General features: G+C 43.5%; 1 protein-coding gene across 3 annotated transcripts; it reads right to left on the reverse strand.

Annotated features, from left to right (window-relative positions):
* MATCAP2 (microtubule associated tyrosine carboxypeptidase 2) lies at positions 1-25,225 on the reverse strand. Of its 3 annotated transcripts, none has more exons than XM_057431626.1 (7): positions 25,010-25,225; positions 18,087-18,769; positions 8,803-8,946; positions 6,590-6,722; positions 5,114-5,419; positions 4,518-4,615; positions 1-358 (listed from the first exon to the last, which is right to left on the reverse strand). In XM_057431626.1, exons 1-7 carry the CDS (start codon positions 25,032-25,034, stop codon positions 197-199), a joined length of 1,551 nt encoding a protein of 516 aa, XP_057287609.1. In that variant the 5' UTR covers positions 25,035-25,225; the 3' UTR covers positions 1-196. The 3 variants fall into 3 exon arrangements, with proteins under 3 accessions (XP_057287609.1, XP_057287611.1, XP_057287610.1); XM_057431628.1 differs by lacking the exon at positions 25,010-25,225 and adding an exon at positions 15,467-15,528 and having other exon boundaries at positions 18,087-18,143; XM_057431627.1 differs by having other exon boundaries at positions 216-358; positions 4,451-4,615.
* Positions 25,226-27,921: the final 2,696 nt, after the last annotated feature.

The following is a 27,921-nucleotide window of genomic DNA, read 5'->3' on the forward strand; positions in this document are numbered from 1 at the left end:
TGTAAAAAAATGCACAAAAGCCTTAAAAAATGATCAGGATACAATCACAATGCAAGAGGAACATTAATGGGCTTTTCCCCAATTCCACATATTCTGGCTACCCTTCCCATGCCACCTCTCGTAACTCTGCTTTTACAAGCTCTTGGAAGTCCAGTTCTGCATCCTCACAGAGTATGTGAACGGTGGGCTAATGCTGTTAGTTTATGAGATCCTGGAGCTCCTCATCAGTCAGCTTATTGACTTGCATGATCTTTTCCAAGTGCTCCATGTACCGGGCATGGTCTTGCAGAAAGTGTGGTACCCTCATGTTCTCAATCACGGCTAATCCTTTCAGGCGGTCCACATCTTCATATGAGATCTGCAAGGAAGGACATGGTTTAACTTCACACTGTAGGCCTGTTGCTTCTCTGCTGTGACTCTAAATTCTCTCTTGTATGTGAGAAAATATTTTGGAGCAGGGGATTTAAAAGCTTGTGAGACTCTTTTGAAAACATGAGTGGGGTTGGAAGTAGATGAGCTCTAAGGTCCTTTCCAACCCAAACCACTCTGTGATTCTCTGAGTAACTGTGTGCATCAGTGGAAGATGCAAAAAAACCCATATCATTTTAGCAAATGCCACACTACCGGATTCTGCTTTTGACCCAATCGGTGAACACACTTGTAGCAACCTGGATGAGAATCATCTACAGCAGCTGCAGGAATTGAGAGGGAAACAATGGAGCACATATGAGTCTTTGAGTCTCTTCTCAAAGAGGTGGAAAGGTTGACAAGAGAAGGGCAGAAACACTGTGCCAAAGACTGAGGGACTAGAAAGGGAGTGAAGGGCAGCATGCTATAGGAAGCAGGGAGGCTCCCGCTTTAGGAAGGGCATGGTGGCAGCTGGCCTGAACTCTGAGTTTTCATTTTCACTAGCAAATGTGCTTATGCGAAGCTAAATTAAAAGGCACCTCTAGTAACTTACTATAGTATGGGCAACCCTTAAGCACGCCAGTTTGTGTTTTTTCCCATTTTATAGCAGGGCAAAGACTGGGTTTGCCACTTTACCATTGGAGACCAGAGCCTTCTGGGTGACACTCCCAAATGTTTTCCAGCTACTACAGGACATACTACTTTTTCCTAATGAAAGCTGAGATTTTTCTCCATAGTCTTATAATTCTACAAGCTAAGGCTTCAAGTCGAGCGCACAGTCGCTCAAGGTGCTGTGAGTGAAGGTCCAGGAAGGATGAACGCTTTAGCTGTGCAACAGCTACACAAGCTGCCCGCAAGCACAGGACTGGGCTCCTTGGGCAGCTACCCAGTGTGATGAAATCTATGTGGCTGCTGCTTTGTCTAAAGCTGTGTTCTGGGCACCCTGCAGACAGAAGCGGATGTACTGGCAAAACCCCCAAGCCTGGCTGTGCTTGCTAACTGGCACATCCTATTTCCTCACAGCAGGTTTGTGCGAGGTGGCTTCAGAGTGGAGCCTTCCAACCTTTTCACCCTGTGTTTTTTCTAAGGAGCTGAGCACTGTGCAGCCAGGGTTCCCTGGGAACAATCTGGCCTCTTAGCAGGTGATGGTTTCTAAAGATTAAAGTGAGCATGAATGATCTACAAATGTATAAGGGGCGTGGAAGGCCTCTCTGGAAAGATAGGATGGTGTAATCCAGAATACTGAGCCTGATTCATGGAGGTGGGCAGAGATAGCTGCATATCTCACTGATGATAACAGGAACAAAGTCTGCAAGGAGAGTGAATTTGCAGCTGAGTGCACACCTGTGCTTTCCTAGTTACAGGATACATCCTGATTAAAAAGCCAAACCTACACCCATGCCCAGGTTTCCTCCAGTCACTGGGATACTGCTGTTCGAAGATGGTGGCACTACACCTGATTAGGAGTAGATACAGAAGAGCTGTATGAAGTCATATCATCTCTCGGTCTGGAGACACAGCAGTAAATGAGACTAAATACTGACCTTCCTTCCCGTCCCAACTTGAAATTCTACCTCTTTTCCTTCCAAAGGAAACAAAACGGGCACTTTCCACCTTTATGTTCAAGGTTTCTGTTACTGCTGCAAACAAGAAACAAGTATCTGACCTGAGGTATGGTTTGAATGGGATGTATTTCCAGGCCTTGCAATTGCTGAAAGAAGCTGACGTCCTGAGGACATCAAAACCATGTTTTTATCCTACTGCTCCTGCTAAAAAGTATATTTTCTCAGGCTTCAAGCTTTTTCCTTAGCCACTTTCGGGTATGCTGGACAGCTTGCATGTGTTCTGTTTCCACACACTGCTCTCTACTGCACTGTAAGTAATGTCAGAAGCATCAGGAAGGCATGGCTGCCTCCATCAGCCAGATCTTTAGCACTCGAATGAAAACAGAAGACACGCAGACTTCAGCCTGGCTCTGTCTTAAATACATTCACTGAGCAAGCAGTGATTTGATTTTACTACTGTGTTAACTACCTGCTAAAGCACAGAAGCTATTTGTTGTCAGCGCTCTAGTTGACTGCTGTAGTTTCCTATTATGTTTATATCTTTATTGTATTTGCAATGAAAATATGCCCAAGGTAGTCATGCTGAGAAAGATGAGCTCGTTTGTTACGATACAACGCTGAGAATCTTCCAAAGGCAATGAAAATATTCCCAGTCAATGCTGGGCTTCCCTATATTTAAATCCCCTGCTCTTTCGTCTAACCTGGAAGACACGCCAGCCCTGCTTAACACTCCCTTTGGAACAACCTCATCCTCCCATTCCACCCTTAACAAACAAATAAATCACCCTTTAGAACAGTGATAAACTCGGAATAACCACAGCCTAGATATCAGTGCAAGTTCCGTATTTCTCTATGCCCGCAGAACTTGTTTTACTTGTATGGAGGTATTGAAGCAGGACCAGTAAGTGTCAGTAAGATGAATGCACTGCAGCATCTCTCCTATGAGGAAAGGCTGAGATAGCTGGGACTGGTCAGCCTGGAGAAGGCTCAGGCAGATTCTACCGGGACGTATGAACACCTGATGGGAGGGAATGACAAGGAATTTGGGCTCTTCTCAGCAGTGCCCACTGGCAGGGCAAGAGGAAATGGGTTAAAATGCACAGAATTCCATCTGAACACAAAACACTTTTTTATGGTGAGGGTGGTAAAACACTGACAGGCTGCCCAGAGAAGTTGTAGAGTCTCTATCAGCTGAGATATTCAAAGCCCAAGTGGACATGGTCCTGGGCAACCTTCCCTAGCTGACCCTGCTTAAGCACGGGGGTCAGACTAGCTCATCTTGAGAGGTCCCTGCAGACCTCTGTGGTTCTGCGATGCTGGGAGCAGGCATTGCTCTTACACAGATTTCCAGTTGGACTGCAAAAGATGAATGCAGCAAAAGCATTTAGAGTGGTCTTCTAGATCCCTCTTTAGATTTTAGAAGTTGTAAAGTCAAGCACTTATAAATTATCATACTGCTAGAATTAAATTGCTTGTAGACCTCTAATGTGAATGCCTTGCCATGTGGATTATAGTGGAATCTGTAATCGTATGACTAATGACTTAGCATGTTTTTTGAAGTGGCTTGACAATCCTGCAGACTCCCTGAAGAGAGAAAGGCATAAAGCAGTGCAGGAGCACTGCCTGCTAAGCTCAGGAGTTTAGCAGGCAGAAGCTGTGTGGAGTTAAGCAGTCTTAAAGCAAAAGGAAGTTGCACAGACTTATTTTATAGTGCAATTTTCTTTTCAGAGCTTCTTAACTTGGTTCAGTTACCTAAATAGCTCTGCTCACCAATATGGGTATTTCTGACACCAAAGGCAAAACATGTGGACCAAAACCCTCAATCATAATATGCCGCTTCCCTTTATCGCCCACTGGTAGCCAAGTAGGCAGAAATGTTGGAGTACCAGCTCTAAATGCAAGCGTAACAACACCAGTTTGAATCCTGGTTTATGTGAGTATGAGCCCTGCTTTATGAACTGCGGAAACTTAGCAATCCAGGGATTTGGTTCAGGAAGCGTGACAAAGTTTCTGCACTACTTAGTGTGATTTTGAGAGCAAACAAGCAATGGCAGTTAGAATGGCACAAAATCTGTCCTGTGAATGTAAAAATGACGTATTTTGGGAGAAGAATCAAAACCAACTGATTTTTAAAAATCATTGCAGGTGCCATCAGTGAGAGAAATTTTAAATGGAAAACTCCTTGTTGTGGATGGCGATATGTTAGCATCAAATGGTTCATTTTGCTTTCAATCAGGACCACCACCTTATCTAGCACTAGCTGCCCAAGGCAATCCATTGTACTGCAAGTCAAATACCAGCCTGTAAAGGGAGGAAAGTCTGAGAAATATGACCATAAACTCTTAAATCTGATAAGTGAGGAATGAGGAAAAGCTGGTACAAATTTGTTTGGACCTCAAGTATTTGTAACTTGCACTGTGTAATACAAGGTGCTGTACAGAACAGAGACTAAAGAAAAGCAGAGCACAATGACTCACAGCTCTTTAAAGGCAGCTGTGCTGAAATGATACAGCTGTACCCTGTGGTAAGAATGAGTCCACTCACCTTTCCAAGGGCTGTCAGAAGGTAGAAATCAATGGACTCCCTATATCGCAGGATTCGGAGGATGCCATCCAAGTATACCTGATCCTTATTGAAACAGCCTAAAAGGAAGCAGGAGACACAGTACTCTGTCAGGGTTTGTTCAAGGCATATTCCCAGGAGCCATCATGAGCAGAACAACTGTATTTTAAAAAAACTAGATGTTTATACCCCAGGCTTTGAAAACCTGCCCCAAAACAAAGTAAAGGATAAACCCACTAGCCAGAGCAAGAAATCAAACACAGAAGATGGTGCCTATGAATACCCATAGCACCATTACATCTCTCATAATAAACATGAAAGGAGGTCAAACTGTATGAACTCCTTCAGTGTTTTGCAGTTATATTCCCACTTCCAAGAACAAAAACCATCCATTACTACATTCGGTCTGAAAGCCTCACGGAGGTGCATTTTCAACCTTGTTTTCAACAGCAGAAATCCTGCTCCCTTGTTTCAGGAAGTCCAGAATCCCATGGCTCTGTTTTGGCAAGGTTGTAGTGCGTGACATGAGGAAAACATCCCTGAGGTACAACAGTAGAGAAGACAAAGAGGGAACCCACCTGGTTGTGATGTGTCTGTCCACCCTCTCTTGGCTCGTACGCAGTAATCCCACCTAGTATTGGGGTCCTTGACAAATTTCCCCAAGTCCTGGAAAAGCTGACTGAAGGACATCTGGCTAGCCTGGTACACGGTGTAGTACAGCAGGGCAGCTCTCCAAAGGAGGGGGTCTTTGCGGAACAGGACGCTGTGGATGCTTGCTAGCCCCTCTTCTGTAGGGTTGATTGGTTTTAGCCCGTGTTTTCTACGTCCGTTCCAGTTGCACCAAGGCTGGCTGTTGTTGTTAAAACCCCGAAAGTAATGAGTTCCTGAAAAGAAAAGAATATGGGACTTACAACAGTAGCATCTAATGATTTTATATACAGACATATATATATATATATATATATATATATATATATATATATATATAAAAAATATGGAAGGAGATGCCCATTTCACGACTCTAAACTGGTAGGACCAGGCACTTGTCTACAACGGAGAATTCTGTCTGATGTAGACACATGGTGCAATTATTCACCTGCTGACTGCAAATGGGACTCCCACAAATACCAAAGGAAAACAAATGTCAGCAGGGACTTGAGTTCCCAAATCCATGGAAAGGCATTTTCAAAGGCATCTTACTTGCTGAATGCCTCTAGCATAGGCTAGGCATTGTAATGGACAGAAGGAAGGAGAATCAAAGTGAAGGGGCAGAAATGTGGCCTCTTGAAGGTGATTTAAAATCCTTGGAAGAGGCTATGTCCTCTATGTCCAGTGCAAGTTATGTGAGTCTTCAGTTGAAATTCAGGCACTAGCCAAGTTTATCCAGTTTTGATGTACTTAATTAGAACAAGTCACTGAAAACTTTATAGAAACCTTCCACAGGGTTGGGCCAAGCTTGTGTAATGCAAAATCAAGGCAATCTTACACCATTTTAGGGGGCACTGGGTAAATTCTTCACACCTAAAGCATGCCTACTTTTGCAAGCAGTGCAGCATAATGGAAGCAGATTTGTCCAGTGAAGTGGCTGGTGCTGAGGTTGAAGAGTCGCATCTTTTTGTTTCCCTTTGGTTTTTTTAACTCCAGACTAGCTCTAAATTGAACTCATGAGCAAAATGACCCCGAGCAGTGACAACACAGAAGGTATGCCCTGGAGCAGAGCCTCTCAGCTAGCATCATCTGGAAGATTACACTTTGCCTGCTCCAAGATTCCTTTGGCATGTGAACCTCAGTGCAGTAAGTGGGAAAGCTGGCACGCTCACTTCAAAAGCCCACTCCTGATCTAATCTAAAATGCAGACGTGCGTGAACCCTAGGAATCCTTTTAGTGCATGGTGCAGTGATAAATAGGCTTCTCCTTCCCTTGAACCTGCAGCACAGATTTTTAGATAGGAATGTTCCTTCTGTATATGTACAGTGCCTGGCCATCATTGCAAAAGGAGTCAGAAGGCATGCAAGTACTCCCCTTTGCATGGAGAACTGATATCATGCTCATACCAATTTCATGTCTCAGCATCCCTTCCAGCCAGTGCTCCCGCGCAGTGGAGATATTGATAGTGAGAGTGGGGCGGCCATTCACCACTGTCATTGAGGCTCGAGACAGCAGGTCCTCCGTGAGATGGACCACAATCTAAAGATGAGAGAGTTCAGGTAGCAAAGAGCTCTCTTCGCACCCCCGGTCCTGCTTTTTCCTTTGACCCTCCCATTACTGCATTACTCTTTGGTCCCTTGACCTTCACAGCTCTTCTTTGCTACCAGGAATCGAGTCTGAGAGACACTTCTGACTCCACTGAGCTATCTGTGCTGCTGACAAAACCTCAGGTCTCAGCATGTGCACTGAGATATGCACCCGATTTTTTGGAACTGTCTCTAAATATCTTGGTATTACTGAGTAATGAAAAATATTAGACAAGCACACATAATTAAACTAGGTGTCTATATACTTGACTCTCTTAGATCTTGTTAGTTGCAGTTCTAAAGCCATATAAATAAAAGGGGAAGCACTGTGTACTTGATTTCCTGCTACATGATGCAGAACTGAAATATTAAAAAACTGGTATTGGGGTTTTTTACACCAGGAAAACAAATACATATACCATACATGTATTTGGTATATATATTTGGTGTATATATAAATAGTGTGCATATATTTATATACCATTTAGTTCTTACTTTGTGATTACCAATGGAAAACTGGTAATCAAAACAAAAGCTGCCAGAGAAGGAAATTAATGCAAATTGATGTATTTTGTCATTTTTGAGTTTAAAAAGACTTTTTAAACAAATGAATGGGAAGAAGAAGGAAAACTCTTTGCTGAAGACTAAGCATCTTTCCCTCTTCATGTAATGCCTAAGGAAACAGTACAGCTCAGAGGAGTACACGGGAAAGTACCTATAAGAGAGAGAATTTTTTAATATCAGTTAACAAAAAAGGACCCAGGGATCAATGGTATTAACATTACACTTCGCTGTTTTCAAGCCCCGTCACTCGGCTTCAAGTTCAACAGCAAACAGTCAGTCCCATCAATCCTGTATTTAGGATGCAGGAAGGATTTAGATTTAACGCACAGGTACCACTTCAACACCTCTCCGACTTGAGAGAGTATTTTCAGAACGTTTTAGACCATGCTAAGGGTGATGTATTAACCCTGCTTTTGCAGAAAAAGTAAAGCATTTCCTGGAGATGGATGTGGGATGTCTGATGAGGATGTAGGGTCCTCCTTCCATGAAGACAATCCAAGACAAAATGAATGCAAAGGGAGATAAAAGCATAGCGAAGACCTAAAATGTGATTTTTTTTTTTCTGCTTGCTCTAAACTATAGTCTTATAACCTCAGTCTTAGAAACAGCTAAGTCTGGTAGCAGCGTCCAGTTGGAGTCTCCCCAAGAAGTGTCATGAGTTTAACAGTTCCTCCTAATAATATTACGTTTACGAATGAAACCTAGTTTCTAGGAAACTGATTGTTGTCTCTGGAGCTCCTGTTCCAGACTCCTGTTGCTCACTGCCAGTGATCTCATCCAAGTCTTGGTCTGTGTCAGCTGCTGCTTTCATTTGGAGTAATTCTCTCTTTATATATCCAGTTTCATCTGACTTTTCCAAGCAATTCTGCATAACTCAGTCAAACTGGACTTTTGACATTCTGAATGGTGGAAATCAGTGTTTTTTGCATAGGGCTCTAAAAATTAGGTGATTACAGTCAGGCACTCAAACCAACTGAACAAGCCAACCTCTTTCAGACATTTTTATTCACTTATGTCACTTTCCTTTGTGTTGCTTCTTATAAATCAGCCTCCTGGACTGCTGCTTATTTTTCTTGGCCTTTTCTTAACTCTTCCTTTTGGTGCAAACAGCTTGATACAAGAGAGCAGGTGGCAGAGCTGACGAATAAATGGAAATGTGCTGGTCTCCAAGGAGCTGAAAAAGGGGAAGGAAGGGTGTCGTTCTGGGGTACTCCCCAAAGAGGTGAATTTGAGAACAAGCACAGATGAATCAGGAAACAGGCTCAGAGATGGCTGAAGCGTTCACGAGGAATCTGCATCATTTCAATTGTTCAACAATCAGACTGGGCACAGCCATGAGAAAAACAGGATGTAAGGAATATTCTTTTCATTATGGAGGAAAGGCCTCCCAGATGGTCTCTGGGGCCCATCCATGTGTCATTTCTAAGAGCGACATATATGTTTCTTTCCTGATCCAATGGGTGACTTACCTCACCAAGACAGCCTTCTTTCACCATGTATTTCCTGACGTGATTCCAGATGCGACTTTTGGTCAGCAAGCTGCCTCCAGTGGCCTGCTCAAACTTCTCATAGCTGCCATACTTCTGCAGTGTCCGCTCCATAATGTTAATGGACTACAAAATACAAAAGCATACCAAATATGAATGCGGTAAGACCCCCATGTAGGACTGTGTAGTCTTTCTCTCCCTCTCTCTTTTTAATCTATACTGAGCCGCATCAAAAGGAGCGTGACCAGCAGGTAGAAGGAAGTGATCCTGCCCCTCTGCTCTGCTCTTGTGAGACCTCACCTGGAGCATTGTGTGCAGTTCTGGTGTCCTCAACATCAAAAGGACATGGAACTGTTGCAACAAGTCCAGAGGAGGCCACGAGGATGATCAGGGACTGGAGCACCTCCTGTATGGAGACAGGCTGAGAAAGTTGGGGCTGTTCAGCCTGGAGAAGAGAAGGCTGCGTGGAGACCTCAGAGCAGCTTCCAGTGTCTGAAGGAGGGTATAGGGATGCTGGGGAGGGACTCTTCATCAGGGGCTGTAGTGATAGGACAAGGGGTAATGGGTTCAAACTTAAACAGGGTTAGATACAAGAAGTTCTTTACTGTGAGAGTGGTGAGGTACTGGCACAGGCTGCCCAAAAAAGTGGTAAATGCCCCATCCCTGGCAGTGTTCAAGGCCAGGTTGGACGGGGCTTGGAGCAACCTGCTCTAGTAGAAGGTGTCCCTGCTAGGAGCTGGAACTGCATGAGCTTAACAGTCCCTTCCAACACAAACCAAGCTGAGATTCTATGATTTAAACCTTTAATTTAAATCACAGTATTTCTTTATAACCACCCAACATGAATGAGGCATGTTTAATTAGACAGGTAATGTGGTATCAATAGTCCTTCTGCTGCTGGAAGACCCTTGTGGGTGGAGAGCAGAGAATGATGCCTATGATGTGATCAGAACTCTGCTTATTGAAGATATTACTGGTAGGGTATGAAATGCTTGTGCCCAGTAATCTACTTCCCAACATGTCATTTCACACCTTTGAAAGAAGATGAGGAAAGCAACTTCTTGCCCAGCAAAAGCCCAGCTACAGGGAATGGCTTTTTCCACAGATATGATAGCAGAAGCTCCCAAGAATCTCATAGAGAAAAAAAATTATTACTGGCATTACCTTAAAAAATTAATGTTCTTGCTAAGAAAACACCAGTAATGATGAAGGTGGAAACTCTGCAGATGGAATCTTTTTGTTGTACACTTAACCCCATGCATGAAGCTGATACCAAGCTGCTTGCTTCCAGCTATGTAATTCTGACATTGTCAGATTTCTTGTCCATGAAAATAGGATTCATTTTGTATCCCTCACAGCTGCTAACAATGCTATTGTTTTTTTCAAGTTGAAACTAAGCAACCCTGAGTAATTGCTACTGAAAGCCATACATGCTAGCTAGGTGTAAAGTCCTGTGGCTCTTTGATGAGAGAAATATCATTTACCTGAATGCCAAAGAAATACTGCACGTAATGCTTAGTATTTCTTTGTCTGCCTCTAATACTTATTATTAATATTGAAGGGCCTCCTGGTCAGATCTGAATTTCTTTTTCAAGGATGAAGAAAGCAGCATAATTTACTCCCTTAGAACAGATTAAGGTGTGTTTGTGGGGGGGTTAGCTTTAAGAAGGCTTTCATTTGGGGAGGTGAAGCAATTTGGAAGCGAAGGATCTACCATCTACTGTCTCACTGCTGTGACCTGGAGCTAGCGTGAATAAGGAATGGATGTTATGAAAAAAGGCACCACGGAGGAACACATTATCTTTTCGAGTTATCTTTATCAGATCAGACATCAGGATGTCTGAAGAGAGTTACTGTAAATAGAGGAAAGCTGGGCCACCACCTGAGCCACTGCAAATGGTTTGACAACACTGCAATGGTGACACAGGGCAGCACAGCTCCATGGTGGGGGTTAAGCAGCCCCATTTAGCATTGAAACAGGTAACTCCCAAGAGAATCAACAGGCACCTCACAGACCTCTGGCTCAATTGTTTGCAGAGAAAATAAATCCTCCTGCTTCTGAAGACAAGAGGCAATGGGACTGCAGCTGGGAAGGCTGCAGAGCCCTTCTGTGACTTCAAAACAAGCCACGTTTGTAAAGATGGATGTACTAAAAGTAGAAGACAGATACACTCTCATCTGTTGCAAACTGGGCAGCTCTGGCATCATTTTGCTGACCCACTGCTGCAGGTATTTGACAGAGATTGTGCTGATAGTTTTGCTGTTACTCCCATTAACTTATTGCTCAGAAATATGAGTAAAGACCAATATGCATCTGTTCTGGTGACCTATGAGGTAAATGGGATTTTGGTTCCCGTTAGGCCTTGTACAAATGTAATGTAGGTATAGCAGGGCCTAAAAGATTATAGTAAGAGATGAGAGGTCTTTCTATGGCAGTAAATATTTTTTTCTTGTGTCAAATCTTAACATCACTTGTTATTTACAAATGACCTCAGATAAATGAAGGAAGGTTAGTGTGCAAGCATGAAGTGAAGGAACACATAAATCCCTCATGCAAGTCCTAGTGTTTCTGGAGATTAATGACAATTGCTTCTAGCAAAATGTAGGATCGAGGGCTAGTTGTAAAGAACAAATCAGAGCAAAATCTAGCTCTTGTTTAACAGCTTGTCTATTTCCCCAAAGGGTTCCCTTTTAATTATATATGAATTTATTGCAAAATCATTTTTACCTTCTATAAACACTGGCTGTTTCATCAGTTCTGCAGTGTCTGTGAATACTGAGGCATTTTCCTGCCTTACACAAAATCACTGGGTAAGGAAGCTACCCCAAAATTCCTGCCCCCTGTTTATGCCTGAGCAATTCATGATAACAGTTCTTCAGTTTCCTTTGTGATGTGCCAGATCCTTCTATGACCCACTAGTTTGGTGTATCTGGTTTCCCTGAGCAAAACACACTGTGTGTGTGATAAGTCTGTGTTCAAATGTATGGCTGTACAGAATGGCATGCCCCTCAACAGTTTTCAGTAATGTACTTTAAAACCCAGTGGAACCTGTGGGTAGAAAGGTCTGGCTTTAAATTCTCTGGAAGTTATTCACTGGAGGAACTGAGGCAGGGATGGAGGTTATTTTCAATAGGCACCACGATTTGGTCCTTTCCTTTTTAAGGATGTTAAGGCAACTTTCAGAAAGTATCCAGCACTCAGGCTATGTCTTTCTACTAGTAAATCAAACAAGGTCACAATACTGGCTCAGGTGCTGCAAGGGGCCCATCCATTGAGCTGAATGGTTGGTAAGCCCCCAGGCACAGTGTTGCCTTAGGTGAAGCAGTACTTCTCTCTCAATCAATATTTGGCCATAGTGAAAGGATCATGTGGCTGTTGGGTTCCAGACATTACATTTTGATGCCCATCCTGCCCCTCAGCAAAGCAAACATCAAGTGCAGCTCCATTTCATATCGAACAGTGAATAAAATCTCTTCCAATAACGTGATGATAAAGCCCTTGTATGGAGAACAGGCAGGTGAGGCTCCCAGGCTGAAGGAAGCCAGTAAAGCTAGCACAAGATAAAAGGCTTGAAGAATAGCAAAGATATTTTACATACTTTCTGAAGAGAGCAGGACAAACCTAGAGAGCTGATCAAAGCCACGTATGGGTGGATGAGAGCAGAGCTGATGAAGGAGAGGACTGACAAAACCATCTGAGAGCAAAAGGGCAGTTTCTTCTCAACAAGAAAGCTCATAAAAATACGGGTGCTTGAGAACAGCTTGTAAACTTTATTAACCAGCTCTCTGTTTTCATGCTGTTTATAAAGACGTTACTATTATGAGATGCAGTGTTGCGTAGGTTTATTTGGTGATGTTATCTCAGAGGACTCCTACCTTGGATGCAGGTGTTTTCTAAAGCTATCTCATCACAACAAACAGTGAGAAAACAAGCACTGCAAATGTGCATTAAACTTCCTGCTTGGAGGTGTGTAACAGCAAACTCCCTGGAGCCAAGACCTATGTGGGCCAAGGGGGGCAGCATGAGTTTTGGAGTCAGAAGGCCCTCTTGAACTGTTCCTGAGCTGTTTAAGGCCTTTCTTAAAATGCTGTGAGACACCTGAATCAACAGCACAATATGAACAGCAGTTCTTCAGAGTTATGTTCCACTGAAGAGGCACAGACACAGCAGCCTCTCCCACCTTAACCCAGTGCACTGTTTGCAACCGCAGGAGGAAGGGTGAGATACTGAAGGATGCTTCCTTTCCCCTGTGTGCCATGCTGTGCCACCTTACATCCTGGCAGTACCTCCGAATAGATGGTACAAGTTTGAACCTATGCATATTGAGAAAGTCATTAAACTTAAGCTTCCTCATTGCTGAACATCCATTCTCTTGGTTAGGAAAGTACTAATAAGGGTGCTCACGACTATCACCTTCTCCTTTGACTGTTTCAAGCTAAGCAGAAGTCCCAGTAATTCCTTCCAAGTGGGCAAGTGCTCTGGAAGCCCTGAAACAAGAGGGAGAACCACCACACACAGGACACAGATATATGGGACAGGCCCTGTCCCTAGTGATGCTGGAAAAGGTCTGGGATATTTTTGGACCCCAAGCACTGAATACAACAGCAAGCCCTTCATGTTTCTGAGATGAAATGACTCAAAGTCGGTTGTTGCAAGAACTTGCTGGGAAAGGGGAAATCTTGCCTATTCCAACATCCAACTGTGAGCTTGTTTTCCAGCCTTTGGGGAGCAGAATACTGAAAGTGCCACAGTTCATAAGGCCAAACTGTGAATTCTTCAGCACTAGGTTAAAAAAATGGACAAAAAAGACTATGTGGCTGGGCAGATTACTGGTTAGGAGGAGTAATTCTTGTTCTTTTCACTATTGTCTAAAAGGTCTGGTTTAATCCCTCTTATAGCTACCAAAGAGTACCAAAAGAAGCAGCAGCCTCAAGACAAATTCCCTTGCCCAGCCCCTACGCTGTCAGCTCGTCCTATGTTCAGAAGCAGCTCTGCTACAAAAGGGTTGCAGCCTCTGTTAAGATCTGTGGGACAGACAAGGCTTGCAGGCACCATCCCTTTCCTCCCTGCAGAGCTTATTTGCTAGAGGAGAAAGCTTCCTAGGTGTGTCTGTAGGTAACACAAAGAGGTACCAGATGGAACTTGTCTGTCTAATCGACAGCCCTAAAATGGTGGCTGCCCTCCCTTTTGGGTCAAGTGCAAATAATGGAGAGAGGTAAGAGCAGAGTATTTTAGACCAGTGTATTCAGTACACTGTAGTGTTTTGAGTTGTATTCAGTGTTTAAAATGTCTTTTCTGTGCTTGTTCTTGGTGTGATAAGGAGCATGTTTAAGTAATGTAGAGCTGGTAGAAATGTTTTTAATTAAAAGCTTTCCAAGTACTTTCCAAGGAATTAAATATTAATACTTACTTGGTTTTTGTATGAGACTGTGTTCTGAAATAAACCTATACTCCTACTATAGTATCACCAGAAGTGATCGATCTACAGTCTCTTGTAGCAGAGGAGAGATGTTTGTGTAGTACTCTGAGGATTTATGCTACTTGGATGGCCTGATGTGCTTTGTGTTAGATATAAACATACCTTAGCTGCAGATCTTAGTTTAGGGAGGAATTTGTTACTAGTGGAGAATGAGGGGGTTTGCAGTTGAGTGCTTTTCACAGCCAGTGACATGCTCTTGAATCTTCAACATGCCAAAGTTGTGACGTTACCTGGATGTTGCAGAGGATTACTCGGTGTTGAAAGCCATGTTGTTCAGCCTTCCAGCCACACCTAACTATTCTTCCAACATCTGATAAATTTGCTAATTGCAGACTACTTGTATTGATGACTTAAAAGGTGAGTAATACAAACACTGGCAATAAGACACAACTGAAACACTGATTAACTGGAAGCTATTATATTTTGATGAGTACAAGGGGGAAGGATGTACAACTCTTCCACAGGGGGATTAATCAACAAAATGATGCTTTTTTTTCCTTTCTAAATAGCTATGTATATAAAAATATATCTCCTGCCTTCATGTAGAATTCAATGAGGTGTTAACACCCAGGTTACTTGAAGCTGCAGTTCCCCTGCTGATTCTGGTTAAATCAAATTGCAACTGTTAAGTCATCTACTCGGCAAACACTGGGACAATTACTTCTAGCTAAGTATTGCCACCTCTCCCATCTGTGGAAAAAATAACAAACACTTCAAGTGTTTCTTAACACAATTAAGTGTTAAGAAAGCTTAACAGTGAAGCACAGGCAGTCTGAGCCAGAAGCAGCTAACAAGAAAACATTCATAGCACTTAGAGCACGCAGTTGCTGCACTGACCTTGAAAGGCAGCAGTAAGAGAATTAATTTCGCTACTATTAGATATGTCAGTCAATGTGAAAAGCTGCAAGTCTGCGTGCTATTTTTTATTCTCAAGTGCTCTTCCCGAAAGGCACATCTTGTGTGACTCAAGAGCGAGCCTCATGATGAAGAAAACAGAGTGGAGAGAAACAAAGAAACAGAACAAAGTGGAAGAGATACATTTAAAACGCTGTTTTCAAATGGACTGATTAAAAGTGTGAGAAGTCAATAAATGTGCTGGGCTGTGCCCATGGTTTTAAACCACTGAGCTGACCAGAAGCCTGGGGGTAGGGTGAGTGCTTACAAACCTGTGTGCTCCCCACTGCAGCACTGCTGTGTTAATGGTTTCCAAATCCATAGCATTCTTTGCCTTAAAAAACATAATCCAAATAAATGGGGCAGGGTGTGATTCATCTTCCAGACACGTTGCAATAATTCTGTACTAACCAATTCCACAGATGTGCACAAAGGGCAAGAAGAAAACACAGTCTATTTTAATGTCCTAGCAGGCTACCATAGCTGGGGATAAAAGTATTTTTGATGTTATTAAAAATCCTCTAAAGCTCTGAAATGGCACCTTTTGAGCTCATTTCACTGAAGTATCCTAACCTCCCACCCCCCCAATAAAATCAATGAGTTGTCAGTAAAATCTGGGTTTACAGAGATAATAGTCATAGAAGAGCAAGTGTTAAGTTGCTGTAAGCACCCTTCATAGGTTCTTGTAAAATGGGAATCATTCTGTTCATGGAAACCAAAGCTTCCTAAAATATGTATGCAACAAATGAAAGCCAGCAGTGCTTCAATAAACCCCCAAACTGAACTTGTCCTTGTTGCAGGGAAAAGGGTGGCTGCACACAGTTCTGGTTTTACTGCAGACCCTACTCATGACACTGTAAGTACTTTTTCACAGCCACTTCCTATAAGATACCAACAGGTATCTTCTGACAAATAAAACCTGCATGGCAAAAGGAAAAGCATAGAATCATAGAGTGGTTGGGGTTGGAAGGGATCATCCTAAGGAAATGCAAGTGCTCATGCAGTATTTGCTGATTAAAATGGTGAGGAATGCTGCTTTTTCTAGGTAGAAAACTTGCTAGGAGATGAGAATTTCTCGAGTGAGATGGAGCTAAAACAGAGAGTGCCACCTGCTGGGCTTGGGGCTGCGTTAAAGTCGCTTTTTTGGTCGTTTCTATGAAGTGCAAGACACTCGCTCAGTATTTTCAGGAGATAAATGCCTTTCTTGAGAAGAACTTCTGAAACTTAAACTGAATCTTCTGAAACAATTTACGTCCTCTGTTTTAAGTCTCAGAATTATCGTATCTCCTTGAGTATTAAATCCTTCACTGCGTTTTATAGCTGTTATAAAGCCTTTATTTTCCCATGCTTTGTATTTAAAGGGAAAAAGAGTAACAGAATAATACTGAGGAATCACTCATTAACAGAATATCCATTATTTGGGGGGGGGGGGGGTATTAAAAGAAGGGTAAATTAATGATAGGCCTATTCCATGAAATCATTTTGCGTGAAATAACTTTTAAGGCTCTGCTACCTCATACTAAATGGGATAATTTGTATTAATCAGTTTGCTATATTAGTTACTGCTACTTCGCTGTTGTATATGATTACTGTTGCTAATACTGCTAGCTAAATCAAAGGCAGACCTGTAAAAGGAGTAGTCTTGTTTGGTGTCAGTGTGATTTAGTGGGTTGTTTAGAAATATGGAAGCTGATTTGAAGTACAGAACAGGCTGTCCTCACAAAGAAAACCCAGCTACTGAGGGAAAACACAGACCAAGCCTTACAATACAAGGGGTAGTAACACCTACACGTGTTCTTGGATGTTGGAAAGTCGGACACTTCACAAGCCAAGGGCCAGTTGTTAGAATCCATGGTACTTTAATTTATGTATCTTTTTCACCATGTGTTTTGGGGAGGGGTTAAGTGAAATATTCATATCACAAAGAAGTGAAACTCATGGACCAGCAGGATCTCCTCCCAAGTAATCACTAGAAACATGACATTCTCTAGAAAGATTGTCAGACTTGAGTAAGATCTTTATAAACCATTTAAAAATGGCAAAACCAGGAAGAGGACTGCTTCTGTTGTTACACAGATAAGCACTGGGTTTTGTCACTTAGGTCAAAGTTGAAAGCAAGGTCTTGTTCTTGGTTTTGGGGGGTTTGTAACTCAAAGACAGGTAGGAAGCCAAGGTAGTAACACAGAACAGGAATGTCTGCAGCTATGTTACCAATGTGGCTGCATAGTACTGAGGTGGGGGGAGAGAGTTCTGTTTAAATTTAACCCCTCTCTGGAATGGAACTTGTCTGCTGCTTGACTGAGCCTCATGTATATGCAAATATCCTTTCCAAGTTGATTAAAACAAGCAACATCAACATCTGCTTATCCGATAACCATGACCTCAAATAACTGCTAACCCCTCCCAATCCCTGTGGCACCAAGAGGACTGGCAGGATTTCTACACTGCCTTTTTTCCTCTGTTTACTAAAGCCTATTTAGGTACTGTATTTTTCCTGTATTACACTCTGCTTCATTGCCCGAAAAGCTTTCTTGCCTTAAATCATGTTTCATGTAAACCCATTTAAAAGGAACTGTGCCTCTACCCTAGAGCATCCTGTAAATATGAGGAAGAGGTTCCTTTTTTAATCAAAAATATTTTCTTTCAGTATTATTATATATATATTGCTATATATTATATAGTATATATATATTACTAATATACTACTATACTATTAATATAGTATATATTACTATATATTATATATACTACTGTTGTATTCTTTGATGCATTTTTCAAACAGTAGGGGAGGATGTTAAGGAGAAATAACTTGCTACAAACAAAGCCAAATACCACCTTAATAGGTGCAGGAAAAACTCATCAGTGGAAGAGGAAGAAATAAAGTAACTATACCTGCTTAAGGAATCTGTCGGACGCATGGCTGTGCTTAGCTAGCATGTTTGGCAGAGCAGGGTTTTCATATTCAAATTGAGGATTGTATGTAAAATCTGAGTTGAAGAATTTAATCTTCTCTTTCTCCACGTTGGAAGGCTTGATTGCAGTCAGTAAACAGAGCTTTCGGCCAGAGCCATCACCTTCTTTAGCATGGCTTTTTGAGGACTGGGATTGCTTTGGCTTTGTTAGGTTCAAATGCCTCTTAGTTCTACTTTTGGGTCGAGATGGCAGCCCTATGCTGCTCCCTGCAACTGAAACGCTGCTGGTGAACTTCACGCTGGTAGACACTGGGCTGGTGACGATGAGGGAGGGCTGTCTGTTTGTGCAGTACCAGCCGGGGCTGAGCAAGGGTAGCGGGACCTTGATTTTGTGGTGCTCGTTGCTTCGGGAGGTGGGGGAACACTTTGTAGTCTTCCTGTGTTTCTTGTGGTGAACAGATGACTGCTTCTGAGCGTGGTGCTTTTTCTCCTCTTTGCTCTGCAGAAGGACATTGTAGCTACTCGTTCCAGTTGTGAAAATGTCCTTGAGGATCCCTGAAGGTGGGTGCTGGAGGCTGCTTTCACTATTAACGTTCAGCTGATATTCTTCTGGTCTCAGGAGCGATTTCTTAGAAAGCTCTGTTTTACGCCAGTGAAGTTTTTCTGCATTGAAGAGGGGGAAAAAAGAATAAAACTAAGGACAAATTTAATTGTTCCATGCAGCAATATTAGTTTTAGGGACTGGAAACCGCAACATAAATGAAACACAAGACTTGTTTTAACTGCAACCGCATCAAGTCAATCTTAACTTCCTGACATACGGGAGAATTGTGTCCTTTCGGATTTGTAAGATCCAGCTAAACAAGTATTTTATGCTTGGATCTCCACGTACGAGTGCTCTATTTGGAGCTAAGAACAAACTTGTTTAAAACAAGGCTCTGTGTAGGACACTATGAGTATTTATTCTTCCATTAACCAATTTTCAGTCAAAATCTGCTTGATCTTTACCATGCAAGGAAGACTTTCCATATGGATAAAGAGTAGCTTTAAAAATAGGAAACTGTAGAGGAGTATGTGAGCAGTGTTTACAGTGAAGTCCCACAGGGATCTGTGCTGTGATATAAGCAGTCTGGAGTGGGCTTAGCTGCAAAGTCTCATTCACAGAATTTACTCTCAGAAAGGATGAGCACACAGGAATGGGCCAGCCACTGTGAATGATTTACACCACCATACAAACAGCAGGGTAAGTTTAAAAGACTTCAGTTTCATGTATACCTTCTTAATACAGACAATAAGGCATATTTAAAGAGGAGAGAGATCAGCTAGTTACAAACACAGCCCTCAGAATCCCTAAGACAATGCTGTTGTTTCATCTATTTGGTGTTGTTCTGAAATAACAGCTGACTTTAAAAAAGCACTTGAGAAGAAACACTGCAAACCAAACTGAGTACAAGAAGAGAATAAGGTTCCTTTAATGAATGAATCCTCTTTTCTTGCTCTGACCCCTGGCATAGCCTTCAGGGGAGACAGGTCCCTGGTGCAGGGCAACTGCATGGAAAAGTCATTGAGGATTAAAACTGTGCTTGACATTTGTGCTGCTTTGTTAGACACAAGTGACCTCTCTTCACTGCTTCTAACCATCCCTTCTCTCTTCAATTGGCTCACCCTAGAACATTAGGTGAGCTGAAAGTAAGGGCACAAACAGGTCCTGCCACAGAGAAATGCTTGACTTGTGCACCTGAAATGAACAGATCACCAGAACAGGAGATATGGCCAGAGTTTGATTACAGCCCGCAAAAGGGATTTGAGCTGCAGCCCACAGTTATACATAGATGAGCTGTAATTACTTTACATACAGTAATTATACTCTGACTGGAACATTAGCAAAAGATCATTTAATGCCTCCAAGGGGAAAAAGAACACCTCAATAGCAATTTAATTTCAGCTTTATTTTCCCAGTAAAATTAGGCTTTGCTCCCAACAGAAGCACCATGACAACATATTTCATACTCTCTAAGTTCTGCATTCATGTCCATCTGTGTTCCCCAGTTCTCGTGAAGATGCTGCCCTGAAAAGCAAAGAGACAGAGGTCCTGTTTGCCAGACATGCGATGGGGAATCTGCAGCCTGGGTGTTTCCTCCACTGGGAAGAGAGAGATAGAAGCATTAGATTATTCTCTTTCACTAAAGCATGCACATCTTGTGCAAGGTCAGTTTTGTTTCACGGTAAGCTTGCGAGTTCTCTTTCTATTCTTGGTGTAGTCCTTGGCATTCCTGTTCAACTTCTGTCAGATCATACTCATCACATATGTGACCACCTGCCTACATGGCTTATCCTGCTTTACCATGAGCTGTCATGGTAAGAAACCACAGTTCCCATCACAGTATCAAAACAACTACCCTAAAACGAGATAACAGAATAGGATGGCTGCTCTCACAAGGATTTGAGATGGACTTCAGACCTCTCCCAGTTATTATCGTAGGAGAACCCTTACTTTTAAGAAGGGCAAATGAAAAGCAAGGTTTCCAGAACGGCTGAGTACAGAAATGTTAAATTTCTGAGCATGTGACTGCTTCTGTAGATAAAACTGAAGCAAGAAATTACAGCTACTTCTTAAATCAGGCAAGATAATAATGTAACGCTAGCAGTGGTAGTGCTTCACCTTCTGTACTAATCAATTAAATTACTACTGCACTGGGAATAATTTGAATTAATACCACACTTGTATCTAGGAAGTGATAAATAGAAAACAGAATTCAAAGAAACAACTCAAAATTACCTTAACATCCTCAAACTCTTGTGTTGATCCAGTACCAAAATCTCCTGATAGTAAGCTTTCAGAGGTAAGAAGTATAGTTGGCTGGTAATAAATGCAGTTATAGCGAGATAATTTCTTGTGACTGAGTATCACAAGTCAGTGATGTTAATTCTCCTGCCAGTGTCATCAGTGGTGGTCAAGAGCTGAACACGCGCTGGCAGGTTTCATGTGCACATGGCTGATATCAAAAATAGTTGTCCCCAATTCTGTAGTTACTTTGTATGTACAATCTCACAGCAAAGTGTTTTTTCAGCTGCCAAACTAAGCGTGTCCTTAATTTCCTCCTGACTAAAGCAGGATACAGTTTGATGCATATTTGTGCTAGAAACCCAGACTCAGTGCTAATCCATTGGATTTGAGAGATTATATTAAATAACACTGCACTTCTCACATAAGTCACTTAACTCAGTTTTTTTGATTGGTCCTGTGCACATCATTATTTTACAAAATAAACTAGAAAATAATGCTTGAGACAATGTCAAAATCATGTTACAAATCAGTAAACCTGAAAGTTCTTTCTCCAGTACACTAATCTGTAATAGTGATCATTTTTAACAGTCAGACATGTCAACCAAACTAAAACCACACTCTCTTCCAGGAAACTCAACTATATCCAAGAGTTTTCAAGGATCAATGCCTGGTTATTGAAACAGGAGTCTAGTGTTCTGAATATAAGCCCCATTCATTGCACAGCCCGTGTTCTGAAAATGTGCTTCTGTGTTTCAAAATGTACTGAGGTATTGTACTGCTGCTATAAAGCAGCCTGTTGGAGAAAGGATTATCAACTCCCATTAATTACACAGATTGGCTAGCAGTGATTTCCATCTTGTAAAATCTGGATGCCACAGAACAGATTACTTGTAAAAGGGACGAAAATGAACATCATTGTACTATTGCATAACACTGTCCTGCACATCATGCTACAGATCATGTAGCTTTTATCTTTGGTATCTCATCCACAAATCTGAACTTCCTGACTTTACACAGTTCAGATTTTGCAGCAGCAAAGCATCAAAGGGCAAATGCCCAAGCCTCTGGTTACCTTTGAGAACCTCCCTCAAATCATGTCATGTACGTACACAGATTGTCTTCATTGCCCTTGCTTCCAAACACTCAAAATTCTTCAACAGTTAAAAACACGCACTATAAAACAGGCATAGTCTCTCCCCAAAAGACTTCCCATTATGTTTACTTCCATTTAATGATATTTTGTTCCTCTCTGCAACAACACAACAATAAAAACATAGATCCTAGAGACAGGTGAATTGCTAAATGAAACGTGGAAAGTGATGATGTGAGGAAGCGAGGAGGGGCAGAAGAGCTGCCTCTCCCCTTTTTGGCATTTTTAGAGTACTAAAGGACAGAAAACCCTCCTGTTCAATAGAAACTTTGTCTGTCTTGGGCAGAGTTCTCTTCAGATCCACTGTGTTTGGACTATGTTACCCCATAAGGTAAGTTCATTTATATACGTGCAGCTATTCCAGCGTGACAGCTGTGTTTGAGAAGACTGCTAACAGAGGATATGTGGGAACCACAGATCTCATTATGATTCTGCACTAATGAAATCCTCTCCATGTCTAAGTTGCACCCCAGTCACATTAACTTTGAATCTTGTAACCATAGACACTGCCTAATCTTGTCAGAGATTAAGAGAAGTGTTGGATTTTATGTTCTATTTGGGACCTACGTTATATTATTTGTCTCCATCCTTTGGAAACTGATGAACTGAGCATATCTTATCATGTTAATAATACTGTGGTAAAATCACAATGTAAGATGTTTTTCCAGACTTTGAGAGTGTTGTAGAAAAATCTTCCTCTGCACTACTGGGTAGCTTCTTAAATACCTGTCCCGAAGGTGGAATGAGGTTCATCATAGATATCTGTGGGTACAGATCGCTCTCTGTCCCGCTAACCTTGCTCTAAAAGAAGTAGAGAGCTCCTGTGGTTTTCAAGTAGTTGTCACTCAGGTTACATATGCAAAACGGCCAAATCCTTACCAAACTGGAGGTATGATTCTTAAGGTGCTTAGCAAAGATGTTCTCGGAGCAGTTCCCGCTATCCCAGGAATGCCATGGTCTGAGCCACTGCTTTTGGTTTTTAGCTCACCATTATCATTACACTTGAATTTCTTGTCCAAATTAGAAACTGCTTCCAATAGGTTCACTTTTCAGACTGACAGAACTGTAAATAATGTATGAGAGCTGTCTGCAAGTAATGACACCGAAGTCTGAGACGGAGAGCAGAAAATGCATGGATGTGACAAGATCCCTTCTCTGACACACTGCAACTGAGCAATTACATTACAGAGAAATATTTGTCAATATTCAGCTAATATAAATAGATTAACAACTACCTGTGGTTTATGAGCTCCAGACTGTGTGGTTTGTGGGTGCAGAGGGCTGTAGAAAAGACTATTCTGCAAGAAACAGGCAACAGAGTGTGTTGTATATGAATCTGTAACGTTCCACTGCCTCTCAGCCATCACAGGCTTATGGTTGCGGCATAACAGAATCTGGTAGTGTATTTCCTCACCTGTATAAACACCTTTAAGATTTATAAACACCTTTAAGATTTATAAACACCTTTAAGATTTACAGACACTCAAGCTTTGACCAGGCAGTGTCAGGCAACTTGATCTGACAGCACTGGAACATCTCATCTCTCCATAATGACTGAAAATGTTTTAGCTGTAGAATTAGTCAGTAAGCCCCTGTACATAGACTGGTGCTGAACTGTTTTCTACTTTCACAGCATGTTAGTTAACTAGAGATGCAGGATGTTGGGAACTGGACATTTAACCTGAGTCTTACTCCCACCCACTCAAATACCATAGAATCCCAGACTGGTTTGGGTCAGAAGGGACCTTAAAGATCATCGAGTGTCCAACCCCTGCCACAGGCAGGGACCCCTTCCACTAGAGCAGCTTGCTCCAAGCCCCTGCGTCCAATCTGGCCTTGAACACTGCCAGGGATGGGGCAGCCACAGCTTCTCTGGGCACCCTGTGCCAGCGCCTCAGCACCCTCCCAGGGAACAGCTTCTGCCTAAGAGCTCATCTCAGTCTCCACTCTGGCAGGTTAAAGCCATTCCCCTTGGCCTGTCCCTGCATCCCTTGTCCCAAGCCCCTCTCCAGGTTTCCTGCAGCCCCTTCAGGCACTGGAGCTGCTCTCAGGTCTCCCCTTCAGGAGCCTTCTCTTCTCCAGGCTGACCCAGCCCAGCTCTCTCAGCCTGGCTCCAGAGCAGAGCTGCTCCAGCCCTCGCAGCATCTCCGTGGCCTCCTCTGGCCTCGCTCCAACAGCTCCACATCCCTCCTGTGCTGCTGCCCCAGAGCTGGATCAGGACTGCAGGGGGGTATCCCCAGAGCACAGCAGAGGGGCAGGATCCCCTCCCTGAGCTGCTGCTCACACTCTGGGGGTGCATCCCAGCACATGGGGGGTTCTGGGCTCAAATGCTCACTGCAGGGTGGGATTCCCATCAACCAACACCCCCAAGACCCACTCAGGGCTGCTCTCAGTGCAGTCTACTCAGCCTGTAGTTGTGCTTGGAAATGATGTCAAACCTAAACACGGAAAAGATCAGAGTGAAAACACTCTCTGCAGCAGCAGCTGTACTGAAGGTTTTCCTATGTACCATGTATGCAGAATCACTGAATCGTTAGGGTTGGAAGGGACCTTCGGAGATCACTTAGTCCAACCCCCCCCGCAAGGCAGGGCCACCTGGTGCAGGTCACCTATAACATAACACAAGTTTTTCTATACATATACCGTTAGGATCTGTTAACCTGTCTGACAGTTGGTGAGGAGAGGGGTGTGAGAGCCACCTGACACAACCCGGCACGCCTTCATCAGCATCCTCATTCGCATCGCCTCCCCCTCGCCCCGCCGGTCCGCGCTCATCTGCGGGGCTCCCGCTCCGCCGTCCTCCCTCGGGGCAGGCAGGTTCCCTCCGCCCCTGAACCCCTCGGCGCCTCCTCGGGTGAGTCTTGTTCCGGGAGGGGCCGGTTACCTGCACGCTGCCCCGCGGCCTCGCCCCTCTCCCCGGTGCGCCGGTCCCGCCCGGCTGAGGCCCCCCGGGGACGGTACTCACCGGTGACACGGATGGACTGCAGCATGGTGCTCGTCCGGGCAGCGCCGCCGCTCTGCCCCGCTGCCTTCCCCCTGCGCGGCGGGCTCCCGCCTCCTGCGCGGGGAGGAGCGGGGAGCCCTGAGGAGAGGCGGGGAAGGAGCCAGCGAGCCGCGCCGGACGAGCCTCACCGAAGGCGGCTCGGCCCCGCCGCTACACGGGAGACTGAGCCCCGCTGGGCCCGGCAGCCCGGCCCGACCCGACGCGGCCAGGCCGGCAGGAGCCGCGGGCGCGGAGCTGAGACCCTGCCCAGCCCGCAGACTACAAGTCCCGGCATCCCTTGCGCCAGCCAATCGGGGCTTGCGCAGGGCGGCGCCCGAGCTGCATCCTGGGAGTTGTAGTGCGGGAGACGGGAGGTATCTGTGGGGGGACAGCGGCTCCAAGCTGCACTCAGCCCACCGCCAGAAGAGCCCCACTGCCACCGGGACGGCTTGGCCTGACGGGTCGCGACAAGCACGGGTTCACCCCTGATATTATCCTTGGAGTCCAGCAGGTACAACTGGTACCGACTTCAGTGACTGCGCCGCAACGCATCGGTAAATACTGACTGTCATCATTGTGATTGATAATTGGTCTGATTGGTAATTATCTGTTGAGCCTAAGGCTGGCAGACAAAGGGCTGCATGGGATAAGGGCGCTCAGCAGGGCTTGTGCCTGTTGTCACTTGTTAAGGAGAACAGAGGGATTGCACCAGAGCAACAGTTTGGGGCAATAACCAGTTTTAGTAAAGAAGAAGGTTATCAAACACTGGTAAGTAGTAAGCAGAATTTAAAGCAGAAGATAGGCTTTACACTGTGGCCGTCTGTTGCTCTACTTGTTTTGCAATCTGTTGCTTTGCTTGTGAAACCTTTCCTTGAAATGTAATGTGCGCGTCTTGAAGTGCCTGTTGCACATCAAATAGGAACGAGTTATTCTATCTTAGCAGTTACAGTTCTGTAACCAGTTAATGTAGGCATGGTGTAGGAAGATTCTGTACTCTTCCTGCAGGCTTAAGGACATTGCTGAAGTCATACTACACAAGAATGTGTTTTAGTCTGTTCATGCATTTACTTCTCTGAATGGTCAACACTTAACAGAGAAAGCAACTTAACTGAAAGTGACCTAACAGCACAACAGTGCTCAATATACATTATGTGAATGTAGTGATCTGCCAGGGTGATGAGAGCCAGGGAGTTGTGTGCTGCTTTGGTTGAATGGTGTAAAAGCCTGTCACCTTCCCTCCCATCAATAAATTCATACTTGCAGTGGACTGTACACATACATTCCATAACACTGTTCTGTAAGGTATAAGATCTGGCCGTGTTATCGTGTAGCAGAGATGGGAATTCCACAGATAATAGCTCAGATACTTCTGAGAACTCCTTTCTGTGTCCTACCTGGAAAATTTACTTTACTTCATGAGTCTTTCCTATCAGAAGTGAGTGGATGTTCATCAGAGAGCTCTGTCTGCTTTCACGCCACTCTTCAAAGGCAATGACTGAGAAAAAAGAGTTTAAAGTACACCTTTTCACATTATTACTGCCTCACAAAGGCACTCTTAAGACTGAGGTGTGTTATGAAAAAACTGAGGTGTCATTTTTCTGTCTGCTAATGAAGACCTAGAGCTGAAACACGCTTCTACCACCTAGCTGACAAATTTGATGTCCCTTTTAACTGGAGTTCTTTGAGGAAGAGAGAAGAGATATGCTCTGTCAACATGTCTCAGTTTAACCTGAAATACCCTCTAAAGTACTTTGCTAACAGTGTAGAATCTGAACCAGGCTTGTCTCCAAATCTCCAACTGCAGGAGCTGAATAAACACTTTTAAATTTAGAGAGACAAAGTTATCACTGCTGGGTTGGAGTTTGCTTGTGATATGTGCCAATTACACACACAAACCCCAACGAACCAAAATAGTTCAAGCACTGCAAATAATCAGCACAGCAGATGCAGGAATGAAAGATTGCTACTAATGCATAAAGCCCATGTACCATTTTCCCACAACTTCCCCCTGGTTTTGCTGTACAGAGCCTAAATTCTCCTCTTGGAGATGATAACTTTATACATGCTTGGAAGCCATAGCAATGAAATTGGGAACTCCAGCTTTTGATGTGTATTTTATACATCTCTTCCTCCTCCTTGCTCTCTCCAGTGGGTGCCTTCTCTCCATGTTTCTTATATCCTACCTACTTCTCCCTGGTGTCCATGAGACCTTTTTCACTGAGTGCTCGTGCTCAGATTCCATCACCACTGAATCTGCTGCCTCTGCTTTCTATTTTCTTTTCCCAGTAGCATTTTTCCTTCGCAGAATGACCTGAAGGTTTTGTTAGGTCATGCTGCCTCCTGGCTCTACCAGGAGGATGCCAAAGGCAGCAGCAGAAGGCACAGAGGAGGGATGCTAAAAGGCCACCTGCCCCTGTTTGCTGCTTTGGCTCTCAGCAAGGTTTGTCACGTTTGTTGATTAAAAGCATAAGGTGGAAAACTCAGGCAAGAAAAACATTACAAAGTATCTCAATATGACAAGAATTCTATGTATGTACTTAACGTACATCTAGCAGTTTTGACCTCAAAAGCATCTTAGCTTGCAAGTCTGTTGGACGGACAGTGGGAAAAAGATGAGTTACTCTGTCATTCCTGGTGGCCATCAGTGCAGCTGGCACAGATCCATTGCAGCAAGCTGAGGGGACATGGGGACAAATGGTAAGGTTTAGGTGAGCCACACTGTGGAATGCAGCTTAAACAACACAGTTCCATAATACAAATAGATCTATATCTTTGTATCGTTTCCATTGCTAGGAGACAGAGTAAACCTGGCATGCATCTTGTACTTCAGCTTCAACATAATGTTACTTCCAGAGATAACTGCAGATTTACCTGGTTATGCCTTTCATATTCGC

Source organism: Pezoporus wallicus, unplaced genomic scaffold (genome assembly GCF_028554395.1).
Source record: "Pezoporus wallicus isolate ANWC-B61680 ecotype Strahan unplaced genomic scaffold, APGP_CSIRO_Pwel_v1 scaffold_11491, whole genome shotgun sequence".
Lineage (NCBI taxonomy): Eukaryota > Metazoa > Chordata > Aves > Psittaciformes > Psittacidae > Pezoporus > Pezoporus wallicus.

Bases quoted from the DNA above. Each gene is read 5' to 3' on its own strand.
- MATCAP2 (XM_057431626.1), bottom strand. From the start codon at position 25,034: ATGCTGCAGTCCATCCGTGTCACCG. The intron at 5,420-6,589 runs GTATGAGCATGA...TTTTCTTTTCAG, and splicing joins GATGCTGAGACATGAAATTG to GAACTCATTACTTTCGGGGT. The intron at 4,616-5,113 runs GTGGGTTCCCTC...GCTTCCTTTTAG, and splicing joins GACAGACACATCACAACCAG to GCTGTTTCAATAAGGATCAG.